This window comes from Thermobia domestica, chromosome 10 (genome assembly GCF_964235325.1).
Source record: "Thermobia domestica chromosome 10, izTheDome1.hap1.1, whole genome shotgun sequence".
Lineage (NCBI taxonomy): Eukaryota > Metazoa > Arthropoda > Insecta > Zygentoma > Lepismatidae > Thermobia > Thermobia domestica.
The window spans coordinates 136046597-136062199 of record NC_137463.1 but is presented as its reverse complement, the minus strand read 5'-3'; the positions used below and the strand labels follow the sequence as shown (position 1 = coordinate 136062199).

General features: G+C 38.2%; 1 protein-coding gene across 1 annotated transcript in view; it reads right to left on the bottom strand.

Moving 5' to 3' along the window:
• awd (nucleoside diphosphate kinase) overlaps positions 1-15603 on the bottom strand; it is a 64026-nt gene that overhangs the window by 34366 nt on the left and 14057 nt on the right. Inside the window, exon 2 of the mRNA XM_081728595.1 lies at positions 3271-3372. Coding sequence (XP_081584721.1) covers positions 3271-3372 — 102 coding nt within the window. The remainder of the gene's footprint in view (positions 1-3270; positions 3373-15603) is intronic.

The window sequence follows — 15603 nt, the reverse complement described above, 5'->3', positions numbered from 1 at the left end:
ACCAGCTTCTAAAGTACGCAGAAAACTTAAACCTATAAAAGATGACATACAGTCAGTTGAAGAAAATATAAATTCTCTCAAACATGTAAACAGGGTTCTTAAAAAATAATTTTATCCATTTCCCTGATTTCCACGTGCCATCCTGGCCCGTGGGATTTAATAATCAAGGCCCACTACTGAAGAATGCCTGTAACAGCTAAATAAAGGCTTGTTTAATAACAGTGGATAAGCGAACACTGACTAAATAATAGCTAAAAATTACACATCAATAAAAAAAATAAAGAAAAAACTGACCACCATTCTCCTTAGCGAGCAGCTAAAACATTACGATTTTTGATTTTCAGAAAAATTTTAGAATACTGCTCAAAGAAAATGACACTGGTTCCTAAAAAATGTATAAAGAAAAACAGTTACCTTAATAAGATTATCTAAATTTCCCTAAATTCCATAAAAATAGGATATAGAAAGTGTGTTTTTTTTTACACTTGCAAATTCTTACATTTTTTTAATTAAAAACCAAAAAAAAAGTTATATCACACACCATTAAAATATACAAGAAACTTTAAATGAAATAGCTAAGTAACAATTACTTTGACTGCTTCTTACCTCAACAGAAAAAAATCCTAAACAAAATCTGATTTCCAGGTTAACTATCATTTTCCTGATATTTCCCTGACTTTATAAAAATAATTCATTTTTCCTGAGTTTTGAAGGCTTTCCCTGATTTCCAGATTCGAGACAAAATAGGGTACACAATCTCAATTGGATTAGCTTATTACAGGACAGGAGGCAATGGAGTTTTTTGGTTTGTGCAGCAATAAATCTTCTACTCCCTTGAAACAAAATTTCTGGCAAGTTTTTGGTATAGAAAAATCTTATTAAACACGTTTCAATGTATCGCCATAACTGAAGAAAATTTTCTTAGACACTTTCATATAATATTGAGATCTATTACACGTAAAACATTTAATAAGCATTAATATTATGGAAGTCTATCATGGAATTCTGAATGAATGATTAAAAAAAAAAAAAAAATCCCATCTTAGTTTGATAACTCAATAAATTTAGGGATTATGTTTAGACTTGAAATACACGATTTCACATTAAAATAATCAATAATGCAAAGTAATAACATTTCAAGAACAACTGTAGGAATTATAGAGTTGGGCCATTCTTGGTAGAAGGTTAGATATGAGTGTTTCTTTAATTTGTATTTATTTTGGTAGAGTCAACGAAGAGAGATACGCACTGTACGGGGTCCGAAATTCGAACTCTTCCGCAAAAAAGGTCTAAATTGGACCGTTAACCTTGGAAATTTACGTATATTCATTTTGACACGGATGATAGTATGAAGAAGTGTGTGACAAAATTCAGAATATATAGTAAGTATTCATTTTGGCGCGGGAAATTCAAAAACGAGAGTGGGGATGCTTAAATTTCAAATTTAACATCTGTATCACGTAACAAGTTTCTCTAATTTGATCTTTGGTCAGTCATTTAAGGTTTAAGTGTACTGACGTCAGTGCACGGTCAAAGAAGGCTACAGTACTCATCAAACTGCTGGTAGACTGCGATTGGCCAGACATGGCCAGGTCAATAAGCAACTGAAAAATCACCGGAAATTACGGCCATGAGAAGCCAAAAAGGACGTCATAGGTACACAATCAAGCGTACTGTATGACGCCCCAGTTTTAACAGCAAAGAGGTTAGCCAGAAAATCAGCCAAAATAATCCAAGCTGGTTTACCAACAGATGGAAACCCCTCTAGTCAAAGGATAATTCGGAAGAGGCTATTTGATGTTAAAGTCCTATAAACCTGACAAGAAGCCGACATTGTCGGTCAAAAGCCACTGGCACTTGTAAGAAGTATCATGGATGGACTGCTGAGCAATGGAAAAGTTTCTACCGAACGAGACCCAAGCATCGCAGTTTTATGACTTTTGTAGACACACATGACGGCTTCAAAATACAAGAAACTCAACACCACATTTTCACTATGAGAAATATTGGAAAAATCGTGGTCTGAGGAGACATTTCTGCTTCAGAGAGAGAATTTTGCTTCATGTTTGAAGAAACATGAATGAATGGATACCTACCTTCATGTGACTAAATAAAACTTAGTTTTATGGAGAACAACCAGTTCACCCACTTCCAACATGGAGCCTCAATGCCGCCAGATAAAATCTGTTCTGTTAAGAAATGGCTAAAAACAGTGGGTTTAAAATGCTTGGATCTTGGTCCGGAAATTCGCTTGACCTTAGTCAAATTGAGAACTATTCGGTCATTCTAGAGCGAAAAGTGCCTGAGCTAAACTCCAGTACACTTTTGCAGTTAAGAGAAGCTATAAAACATCTCAGCTATAGAAATAACACAAGATTACTGCAAAAAATTCTACCATTTCATGCTTTCCCGCATTCAAACTGTACTAAAAAACAAAGTTTTCTATACCAAATATTGAACTCATTCTCAAACTTATACTACATTGTTTCCATTAGTGAAATGTATCCTTTGTTTCAAAAGTGAAATGTATTATTTATATCAAATACACACGTAGTTCAATGAGAATATTCTTGTGTATTCACAAACTAGATTTATTTGTGGTGAGTAACTCTCGTCAATACTATGTGTAACTGATTCCCTCAAACACTCAAACGCTGAACAGCCTTCCCTGCTAGTTCAGTGGTTAGCGCGCACATGTCTCTCTTGGGTTCGGTTTCCAGTGGGTGCGTATTGAAATTCAAACACATTACGGTGGTTCGGATTACACTTTAAACTGTAGTTCCAAGTTTTACGTAGCCTTGGTGCTAAACTTCAATAAACAATCGAATATTGAACACCAAAGCAGCATGGAATTCAGCCACTAGAATAAATAAATTAAAAGTCGCACTCTACCAGAGGATAAAAAAATTGATGTAAATGGTAACAATGTTAGCTTCATACATAAATCACATTTTAACATTTTGTTTCAAAGAAAATTAAGATAATTCGAAACAAAAAAATGAGAAACCAGATACAGTTAAAAAAAAAAAGTTTTCAAACTCTGGCTTAACACTCAATGTAAAATCGTAGGATTCGAATGAAAGTATGTTCAGACGCATCTGATCAACATGAGTTCCATCCACACAAGTAGGCTCCGCCGTTTCTGGCTCTGATGTGAATCTGGATATTCAGGTATCAATTATCATCCACACCTTTACATTATGAATATGCTATTTAGTAATAAAATCCCTTTTTAATGTGTGTGTTAATGTACACATGAAAGCGACTTACCATTGGAACAACTGGTCCTGAAGACATATACTTTACAAGACCAGGAAAGAAAGGTCTGCCTGCAAGATCAGCATAATGCTTCTTCAAAAGAGCTTCATCTGCCTGAAACAACAAGCATTACCCATACTATTAGCAACTGATACTTAGATCCACATTTTTGCATAATTATATGTAGGATAAATACAATAAAAAGGAACAATAAACTAGATCGAAAATGTTTCATTCATTAGACTACTGCTTCAATAGTCATTCCAAACCATAACGCCATAACCGCCATAACGCGCGTTTATACTTAGAATCCAGAATTTTTGCCGTTAACATTGGAAAATGACTGCTGTAAATCACGGTGTAGGTGTACTGCGACATTTGAAGTGAAATTCTGACAAAATTTAAGTTGCGAAATGTCATGAATTTCGGTTAGTACAGATTTAAGATTTATCGGTTTCCCATAAACTACTCATACAAAAAATAACGTAAATTCGAAAATTGTGTTACAATTTCATTTTGTAAATGTTAAGAAAAAATATTGTCTACACTGGCTACATTCAAAAATCACACGACTTCAATATCCTTTCGTCTCCAATACCTTTAGGTTATCTGTATAGACGACAGAAACACTAGTTTCATTTTAGAATTTTTAATAATTGTGAATTTCAACTTTGTCACGAAAATTCTGAAGGTAAATACTAATCACCAAAAGAGTAATTTGCTACAAAACAGAACTGAAGTAAAGCTGTATCAAGTGATTTCTTCAGGTTTTCTTAAACCCAGTATTTTAAAGTACTAAAGACATTTTTTCGACTGCCTAAATACACTGATAGATGTCATACACACGATTAAGAGTGCTGCGTTGCTAACAGCAGACAGCGAGTACTGGCCGTAGAAACTCCGACTTGGTAGCAGCAGTTGAAACTAATAAGATATTTCTTGCATCGCACTGTGCGCCAAAATGGTTGTGAACATTGGACACCCCAGAACGACGCATCGCGGCCTGCAGGAGAATTAATGGTCGTTCCAAAAATCTACGAGAAATTCACATGTACATTGTCCCAGAATGCGAACTTTAACATCGGCATCAGATGAGATACCATTCCAGATCGCAGATTTGGATTAGGGGTGCACCCCCTAAAACCACACTCAATACTTTGCTCGATATACGACTGAGATTACCAGTGCTACTTACCAGATTTCTCATCACGCCCTGCTGTCGTGATTGAAAGGGTTTGTAAGGGCGCGTCGACATCGAGGTCGGCAAATTTTTACTTTGACTCCAACTGTGACTTCAACCGATTCATGTGATCCGGTTCCCGGAGCAGTTTAGGAATCATTCCTAAACTGCTCCCGGAACCGGATCACATGAATCGATTACAATTACTAACACAGTGAAAGTAATGTACGATGTTAAGAATTATACTATAAGTACAAGGGCCACAATGTTACTATACGATGTTAAGAATTATACTATAAGTACAAGGGCCACAATGTTACTATACGATGTTAAGAATTATACTATAAGTACAAGGGCCACAATGTTATTATACGAAGTTAAGAATTATACTATAAGTACAAGGGCCACTGTTACTAAACATCAATTCAGGTGAAGCGGTGACTATGAATTTTGAGATCTAAATGGGGGGCTACCGCCCCCCAACCCCCCCGCTCAAATACCATAAAAACATCCAAAATAATAATAAATAATCACACCACTACTATAAAGCTAAGATAAGAAGGGAAAAATTAAAAAAAAAAAAAAACACTCGTCTCTAATCATAAATCAGTGCATGACAAAGAAAAAAAAATTACATCTCAACAAGACAATAGGACAAGCAGCAGCAAACCAAATACTTTGCCTAATACTCAAATGCAAAACAAATCAAGAATAAAAATAATATGAATTAAAAAAAGAAAACACTCACCATTTCGCCATAGGAGAAATCTCATGAATAATGAACTCATAACTGCTGATTCCACACACGAAAAAATAAGATACCAAGAACTCATGCACAATACTCAACATTACTGAAAAATGTTCCTTTCCGCACACACGTCGTTTTATTAAACCGAGCACACTTGCTATTATTACAAACAAGAAACCAATAAACGTCCACTTTTAGAATACGTCGAAAATATCTTCAGTTTAGACCACAACTATGATAGGTTTTCTCTAACTCAATTCAACCAATTCAATTACGCGCTCCCGCATGCCACAAACAGCTGCATACACATACATGCACACAGAACATGTGACTACTAACCAACTACCATATGACTACACAAACACCTAGTGGGAAAAATATGAACTAAGACGTCACACCAAAGGCAGGAACAGTTCTAACAAGTGACTCACGCACAAACAGTTCCAGGAAGTAACTGAACCTATAAGAACCGATTAAAGTCACAGTTGGAGTCAAAGTAAAGACTTACCTCGAGGTCTTTTGCCCCCTTCTCTGACACGAAAAAATGAAGTGCCCAAGAACAAAAAAAAAAAAAAAAAAAAAAAGCATCATATCGCAGATATAATAAATTAAGAGCGAAGTCTGGAGAACGTAAAATGTGTTCGGTCATTTATGAATTAAAATGTCATAGCATTGAAGAAATGTGCAAACTCGATACACAAACACAAGGACGGGTTAGTACACAACGGCATGTTAATCTCTGCCGGGGCAGCTCGGCAATAGGTACACACATGTGGGACAGCCCAAAATTAATAATGAATATGACAGTGCAGTAAAGAAGATAAAGGCAAGGAAATGCTATGACAAGCATAAAACCACCATGAAAACAGAGAAACAGTAGATAAAATCAGAAATAAATTAATTAAAAGAAACGTGAGAAATGCACTCACAAATCAGTCAAGACGTGCAGAAGCTGCAAGTAGATGAAAACTTGCTGGATCATCTGGACATCGTCACCAAGCAAGGTAGACATATCAGCTGGTAAGTCAAGGCGAGCTCGCTCAGGAGCAAAAGGAACACATTCCACAAGTAGGTGGCGGATGGTCAGTAATGCAACACAATGGGTGCAGGAAGGCGGGTTCTGCCGACGTAACACGTAGCCATGGGTCAGATGGCTGTGTCCCATACGTAGGCGTGCCAATCGTCGTTCTTCCAGTCTTGAAGGGCGAGAACTCGTGGCCCAAACACCAAGTCGCGGTTTGACAGCGTGCAATTTATTCTGAAGGTGCTCATCCCAGTGTGTCTGCCAGCGCTGAAGAAGATGGTTGATTACAGGACGAATATTAGAGCTGGGGAGCGGTGACGGATACTCAGATTCCCGCACCGCAGACTCCCAGCATTTCCTTTCAGGGCATCACTCCTTACGGTCCTGCTGGGTGCGCATGCGCTTCACTCCACCGTCCCACGGCCCCGGGTCCAGCGTCATCCAAGCAAATCCAAAAGCAAAACGAGTCCATAGCAAGGGTGTCGTCTAGGGAGAGCAGTCCATATCCGAGGCTTATATTGTAACGACGATCGATCGCAGGTTTTAAATGCCGGGTGATCGGCCCAGCACAACCCCCAACCTGGAGGACCAGTGGCTGATTGCAGTTCCGAAGAACTGGGAGATGGGGGGTGCCACATCCCGACGCCGGAGCCCTGCTGTCGTGAGATTCTTCGAGGGATGAATGACGCAGAACTGTTTAGTTATTACAGCCGGTTCTGTCTCGGCGTTAGTTATGGTTCTTTACTGGTGCACCAACTAATAGTATATACGGGAGTGGCATGAGCCAACGCTATGCGTTATAGCCTACAATTACCGTGTTCATACAGGGAACACTGACTAGCTCAAAATAGCCCCATCTAGAACACCATTCAAACCACTGTTACAGTTTGTGTACATCAAACTGTCATCTTACAACAGAAGAATGTCGGGCCATACACTGCTCGCTACCCATCGCGCTCTTCAAGGTGTACGTCGCCTCTCCTGGCCTGTTTCCCAATGAGCATATGTGGGAATTAATTGTAGGGTGCTTAGTCTGACTTACCCTGACGACAAACCACGCTCCCACGAGGAAGAAGCGTTGAATACAATTCCCTACAACAATAACCGGCACATCTAAGACTCTCCATGCAAGAGTTCAGACTTATATTGAAATAAGGAAAATAAGCTGGAGGAAAATAAGCAATGTACAGGTATTTGAAAAAAAAAAATCTATAAAAATTGATTTCGAAACAGCTTCAAGCAGGGTTGTGAAAAATTGAGTTTTTATTTTTAAAAAAAACAGCCCAGTGGGTTTTATTGGGTAAAACTGAGTTATTAAATTTTGCACATACATTTAAAGCCGTATTCCTACGTAAATACCACTTAAGCATTCATGTTCTATTGTACACATTTGGAAAATTAAAATAAAATACACTAAAATACAAATTGCTGAGGAAAGCAACGTTTATTATAAAATAATAAATGTGTGAGTTTCGTCAACTAACTGAACATATTGGCTTCATCAGACACCCTGCCATGACTCACTGTTACATGCGTTGTCACACGGTGACGTCATCCTATTGGGTGATTTCAACCTTTCCATCACGTGGCAGGACAGCAAGCATGGCGTCGCTAAAGATGGAAACGACAGTTATTTCATGGACAATTTTATTCATGGACTTGGTCTAGGTCAACATAATATGCATAATACCCGCAATAATAGCAATCTTGACTATATTCTCTCTAACTTAGAACCTCGTTGTGTTGTCCCATGCAGAAATATTTTCCCCTCGGATCACGATTCCTTGGATGTTTCTTTCGATTTCCTCCCCTCCACTACTACAAACCAGCCCCTCAAAAGTAGGTCACAACTTCTTTGGAATAAAGCCCCCTGGGGTGACATCTGCCGGGCTATTGAACTGTTTCCTTGGTGTTTGTTAGAGGTAGGAACTGTTGACGACGCTGTGGATTTATTTACATCTGTTGTCCACTCAGCCATAAAGGACTTTGTGCCGGTGAAAGCATCAAAATCGAACAGGTTTCCGGTCTGGTACGACAATGAACTTCGTGAACTTCTTAAAAACAAAAAGCTTGCCTGGACTCTATGGAAATCACATCCGAGTGACTACACATACAAAAACTTTGCTAGAATTAGAAGTCTTGCCAAGAAGGTACAGCGGCGTAAATATTTTGAATACATGGACTCAATTGGTGATTTTACTGTTAGTAACCCTAAAGTCTTTTGGTCTGTAATTAAATCTAGAACAAAATCTCCGGGAATACCGGCAACAGTTCAAGATGAAAATACTGTAGCGAGTGATGATCAAAGACCAGACCTCTTGACCTCTTCAATAACTACTTCTGCAAAACATTTACTTCAATTCCCTCTACAACCCATCTCCCCCCTCTCCAACCCATCTGTTCTAACACCTTATCCATTCTCTCTACCACCCCAGGCGAAGTTCTGGCTCTCTTGCTATCGTTATCTCCACATAGATCACTTGGACCCGATAAAATTAGTCCTCTCTTTCTCAACAAAACTGCTTCAGTTATTGCGGTTCCTCTATCTATCTTATTCAATAGATGCTTCAAGGAAGGGTATTATCCCACCAGTTGGAAACTAGCTCACGTGACCCCAATATACAAATCAGGACTTAAAGATCATGTATCCTCCTATAGGCCAATATCTCTTCTTTCTGTAATATCAATTATCTGCGAAAAAATAATTAAAGACAGGCTACTTAAATTCACCTCACCTTACATCCATAGTTCTCAGCACGGCTTTCTACCGAAAAGCTCAAGTCTCTCAAACTTAAGTACTCTTCTTTCCTGTGCAGTCAAATGTATGAATAACAATACTCAATTAGATGTTATCTACTTTGATCTCTCGAAGGCCTTTGATTCTGTGAGTCACATTCATCTTCTTCATAAACTCTCCAATAGGTTTAATTTACATGGCAAATTTCTCTCTCTAATCACAAGTTACTTGAAGGACCATAAACAGAGAGTTGTTCTTTCAGGGGCGACTTCTAACCCCCAACCCGTGATCTCAGGGGTGCCTCAGGGGAGTGTAATTGGGCCTCTGCTGTTTGTCCTGTATATGGATGATCTCTACACGCACTTATCAGCTCAACCTAGTGGCCTTCTGCTTTTTGCTGACGATTGTAAGTTATTCAGAGAAATATCGTGTCTCCATGACACAATTGCTCTACAGGAAGACATAAATTACCTTACAGGCTGGTGTGAAATGTGGCACTTGAAACTCAACAGTAAGAAATGTGACAGTATTACTATTACTTTGAAAAAGTCTCCTGTCCCCTCCACATACCATATCAACAATTCCCCTATCACACATTCTGCTAGTCACAATGATCTTGGTGTCATCTTTGATTCAAAACTCACATTCTCTGACCACATCTCCTCAATACTAAAGAATTCAATGCGCGTGTTGGGACTTCTTTATCGATTCACCGAACTACGCACTGTTTCTTCATTAGCAACTTTTTATAAGACTTTAATAGCGCCCAAGATCGAATACTGCTCTCCCATATGGGCCATGGCAGCACCTACACATCTCTCCAGACTTGATTCTGTTCTCAATTTCTTCATCGCTATAGTCCGTTTTCGTGTTCCTGGACTTCGAATATTATCTAAGAAGGAGCTCTTGCGACATCTTAATATTCAGACTCCTGAAGTACGCAGAATTATCTCTGACCTGAAATATCTACATAAAATAGTTAATGGAAGCTTAAGATCGGAAATATTACTTCAGGAACTATCCTTACGTGTCCCTTCCCGCATCACCCGGAATACCCACCTATTCCATCTTGCCCGTCCTAGGTTGGCTGTTATACAGAGGTCTCTTTTTTATAGAATACCAAACTGTTATAATCAAGTAACAACTGATGTGGACATTTTTTCGAGCTACCCAGTGTTTGAAAGAGCAATTAAACGAGCTTTGACGGAATAGTTTTACTTTTACACTCTTTTTTCTATGTTGTTGTTATTGTTGTCTTGTTTGTTTTTTTTTCTTTCTTTTGTTAGCATGTCCCTGTGTAAAATGGCAAAGTTATGCTGTATCTGGGAATTTGTTCAATAAATAAATAAATAAATAAATAAATAACTTGAAAAGATGATGAGTGGGGGGTAAAGGGGACTCAGAAGGAAATATAAAAACATAACAAGGTCTTCTAAAACATTCTTCTTGTTTTCAGAACTAAAGGGCCATGGCCCCTACCAGGAAAATATCCTAGTTACGCCAATGGTTGTAAGAACGACGAAACACAATGACTTTGGTCTGAAAAAATATTAGTGTTATGTAGAAACAACAGTCTCGAAAATTCAAATTGACACTGAAGAACAAAAACATACAAACACGCAAGGACATGGAAAAATGATCTTCCAACGGAACTTCCCCTGGCGGTGTTTATTCCACCTGATCCTGGCAATACAACTTTAAGAAATATAGTGATAACATGCTTATTTCAAAAATTGGATACACTTTGCAAGACACTTTCAGACTTCGTCGTTTAAAAGGTGTAGTTAAGTAGAGTACGGTCAGGTTCACTTAAGGAAATTTGGACACATTTTGTTAAAATTAAGTGTAATTTCTCGCATGTGCGTAAAAATGCCATCCACGACGGGCAATTTCAAGTTCATTCCAAAAATTAAACCTCCTGAGGGGATCTATATATGAACTTGAGGTTTGGAAAAAGGATTCATTAAACCCACCGCTATTACTTATATCATAGTAAACCTAAGATGGCCGTGGCTAACGGAACCTATACCTGGAAAAATTATCCACGTAATCACTTTTGTCAACAGTTTCAATTAAGCTAGAGTGGGTTAGGTTAAGTACACATTTTGGCTCTAATCTAGTTCCCTTGAAGTCGAAATAATGTGGATGGGGACAACCTATACTCTGAGGGTTTAACTTGAATAATCTGGAGCCCCTTCGTGGCTAAGTGGTTAGCGTACGCGCCTTTGGCGTGGGAGACCCGGGCTCCATTCCCAGCGGAGCTCATATGGTTCGGATTCCACGTTAATTTGTAGGTCCCGTCTTTTATAGCCTCGCTGCTGAAAGGGACGTTAAAATCAACTCAACTTGAATGATCTCTTCACCGATTGTAGAACTTTTTAATTTTTTTTAAAAAAAAGTACAATTACCCACGGTTAAGCCCTTTATAGTAAGAGACACGGATAATTAATAAAAGTGAATGACTGAAGTTTAATTTTGGGTGAACTTCAGTGCTTGCTCCAGTCGCTAACCACGTACACACGAGAAATTACACTATTAATTTTAACAAAGTAAGTAAGTTAACCCGACCTTATCCTTTTTAAAGAAGTCTTCCTCATCGAGCAACTAGCGCGTAAAAAGCTTACCTTAATTTTTGTTTTCCCATCGGGCACGTGCACTTTTCTCTGGTTGTGATTCGGAGCCTACGTTAATAGTAAGTCTCGTCCTTCACAACCTCGATACGTCATACGAACAATAAGAACTGAACAACACATTTGTAAGAATTATCTTAATGCGTACTCAATATGAAGGTAATCGTAGCAGACAAATGTTAAGTTGCTACACTATCACGAAAAATAATAATAATAATAATAATAATAATAATTAGAGACACGATTTTGTGGTAAATAAAAATTCGTAATTTCGTTATGAAAATATGCGTAAAGCGGGCTAAAATCGGTGAATAAAAATTCAATGTATGAACACTATTTTCCTTGGCAATTACAATAGTTACCTTTTATTTCACCTTAATTTCCACTCATCAATGATGACATGAGCTCATGCATGACTATATTAAACAATATTTGGGTTTTTAGAAAATAGTGCTACGCATACTCATTGAACAAAAGTATCATTTAAAAAAAAACGAATACAGAGAACATTAATAAAAAAAATAGCTTTACTATTTACAGTTTACTTATGCAAATAACAGGTAAGAATTTCTTCAATGTTTTCTGGTGTTATATTTGTTCATTACGAATATTCTACTTTAATATTACAAAATTTACACACAACCATTTTTGACGTACTTCAAAAACGTACTAATCATGATCTTTCAATTATTGTGCTCTATCAAAACATGTGATTTTGGGGCACTGTACCGGTTGCTTTGCCGTTCAGAAGCATACGATGCAAATCTGAGACCACAATCGTTGCAGCCAAGAAACAGACAAACTGAGGGAGGGTTGCCATCAGACATCCGGCAGTTCCATATTTCATTGTGGCGGACAAATGACGACCTAATAGCGTTTACTGACGTTCAAGTATGCAGAAGGGAGAAAAAATGGTAATGAATAAACCGTAAAAGCGTCAAAACTTGTCACTTTTGCGTAAATCTCGTGGAATATTGAATCTTGTTGCAAATTTCGTTAATTCGACAGAATTTCGCGCCGAATCGCGAGCGTTATATGGCCTAACCACTGGTGAAAAAATATATATTTTAGGGACATAGCATTTTCATACAAAATAATACATTTCGCGTGTCACCAAAAAAACAGTGTCTCTAATAATAAACAACGTAACATCATAATGAATTATGTTGAGGCTCATAGTTATCTTCTTTAATTTTCTACATATAAGATCTCCAGTGTTAGTTACATCACAAAATATAGTATTTACTTGATGCATACGTAAGGAAATTGCGACGAGCCGACCTTCCCGTTTAGGGAAGGAGCAGAAACTCCATATTTTTAGGAATTATTCATTGACTATCTAGGATGTTAAAAAGGTTACAAGGCGACTTTGATTTAGTTAGTGAGTGATTGGAAAATAAAACCTGAGTTCGCCTCTCGTTGTGTTTTCAAGTTTGTTTATTTATTTATTTATTTATTTTAAAGAGTTCAAATGTTTGGGTGACGTCAGTGAATGCATACGCACGTTGATGTAGGTGGCGGCAGTAGTATGCGCAAGAAGGAAGGGCAGAATAAGAGAGAAGAGACAAAATGGCGGGTACCGGTGCGGTCATAATGGCAATGCCATCGTGTGACGAATGTACTTTATCTGAATATCGTATAGTCGAAATAACCACAAAGGAAAGAGGAAGTGAAGGAATAGCTGTGTTGCACGAGCATGGACTGCTTCCGATAGGTAAGTTGTGTTCTGAATGTTGTAGGGACGCGGTTTTTTGTAGGGAAAGAAATGTGTTTCGCTGTCAGAGAACGCGTTTCATTGGAAATTCGAGGGGAAAGACGAAGTGTCGTTTTTCCTCCTCGCTTTTCAAAAGAACGTTTTTTTTTTTTTTTTCTAGGGCTAAATTCGATTTTTTTAACAGTGATGCCCCTTATGGGTTACTGGTGTTTTGAATAGTCGTCCAAACATCAGTAATGCTACTATGAATCTGAATATTTGCAGAACATATGTCGATTGATTTAGCTTCTGTCGTGAGGTTTGCGTCTGTTGGGTTATGGATTCCTCTACTAAACTTTGGGGTCCAGGGATAACAGTTCAGATAGATGAATCCAAGTTCGGGAGACGCAAAAATCACTGCGGTCGTGTGATCGATGGCACGTGGGTTTTTGGAGGTTACGAGGTTGGTTCTAGCAATGCTGTGCTGAAGAGCTCTTAGGCGTTCTTCAACAGTGGGTGGAACCTCGTACAACCATTCATAGAGACTGCTGGAAGTCATATGATAGGTTGGCTGAGGTGGGATATCAGCACTTCACAGTGAATCATAGCCTTAATTTCGTAGATCCCATTACTGGCGCTCATACGCAAAATATCGAGCGGTTGTGGCGAGACGCAAAGGACAGCATTCCAAGATATGGGATCAAAAGACACTATCTCGTCGGACATCTGGCCTCCTTTCATTTCAAGAAAAAGTATCCCCTCACAACGTGGCTTCATAACTTTCTGTTGGAAGTGGCTCGTATAGATCCGCCAACCATTTGAGGTATGTGAAAATGAATGCTTCGTGGTCCTTATTCTCTTTTTCGTTTCATTCCTGAAATTTGCCCTTGTACTTAATGTATGAGTGGAGGGAATTGAACGCATATCGCATCTTCCATGCACTAACTGTTGCACTAACTAGAAAAATGATTGTATTTGTTGTACAAGTGGTAATACAACACAAACCCACATCACGCTGTATTCACACTCCATTTTGGAGTGTGAACTCAACATGACCTGGATTTGTTGTGTGTTCTATTACCACTTGATATACAAGCATTTCTGTAGGTAGCGCAACAGTAAGAAGTATCCATGTGAAAGGGAGATGAAAAGCAGCAGTTGCGAACTGTTGCAGAAATACTGCGAAGAATTGCTAGTGTGCATTTTCTACAAATTCGTTCATTTTCTTACCGATCCTCTATCAAGCAACGAATTAGTAAATCAAAATACCAAATTTGAACTAACAAATTATCTCTACAACGAAATTAATTTAACGTCCGTGCACGTTTACTTCTGGAAAACCACTCGAAATAATTGTTGAAAAATTACAATTCTTTCACTAACTTCCTTATTGTCTAGTATTCTTCACTTTTAATGGTGTTTAATTATTTGTTGCACCAGGTCAATTGTGCTAAAAACGCAAAAAATGAATTATTTGTGTAAAAATGAATTATTTGTATTAAAATTCACAAATGGCAGACGTCGCCATTTGCAATAATTGGCCGAATTAAGAGTCGAAGTGCCCGAATTAGATTGTTAAGAAATTGACGTACGGTAAGTTAAAAAATAGAATTCAGTATGACCATAAAGTAACTGAAGAAAACGTCAAAATCAGGTAAATCATCGTATTGTCATAATCGCTAAGAATAAAAGTCAAAATCGGGAAGGAGGGCCAGCTACCTAGATGGTCAGGCTGTAAAAGTGAGAAAAAGTGAAAAATAAATAAGTACAGTTGTTGAGTTGATATTGAGTTTAATGTTCCGTTCAGCAGCGAGGCTATATGAGACGTGGACCTACTAACGTGGAATCCGAACCACATGAGCTCAAGCCGGGAATCGAACCCGGATCTCCCACGCCAGAGGCGCGTACGCTAACCGCTTCGCCACCAAGGATGAGTGTAGATGAATTTGAGTAAACGTAAATATGTGTAATGAATGTAAAATGTGCACTTTTCACTTAATTATCTTCCTCTTCTGCGCAACACATCAGGGGATGTTGACACTGTTACAATCACCGCTGAACTCCTTTCTGCAACCTTCTTATTGTCTCATAAATGATCTGAGCTGGGCGAAATGAAAATATCTCACTTGGTATAGATAAAATTCAGGGGGCCATCAAAAATAACTGTTCAAAAATTACGTACGATTTGTGTATAAACATGGCATCCGGATGTATGACAAAATTTACTGCCAAAAAAAACTTTTGCTGGGTGTCCACTAAGCGCAGGCCACACGGTAGTGCGTCCGAAGAGAGCATACGCGTCAGCAACGTTGCGTATACGCTTACATGAGGAT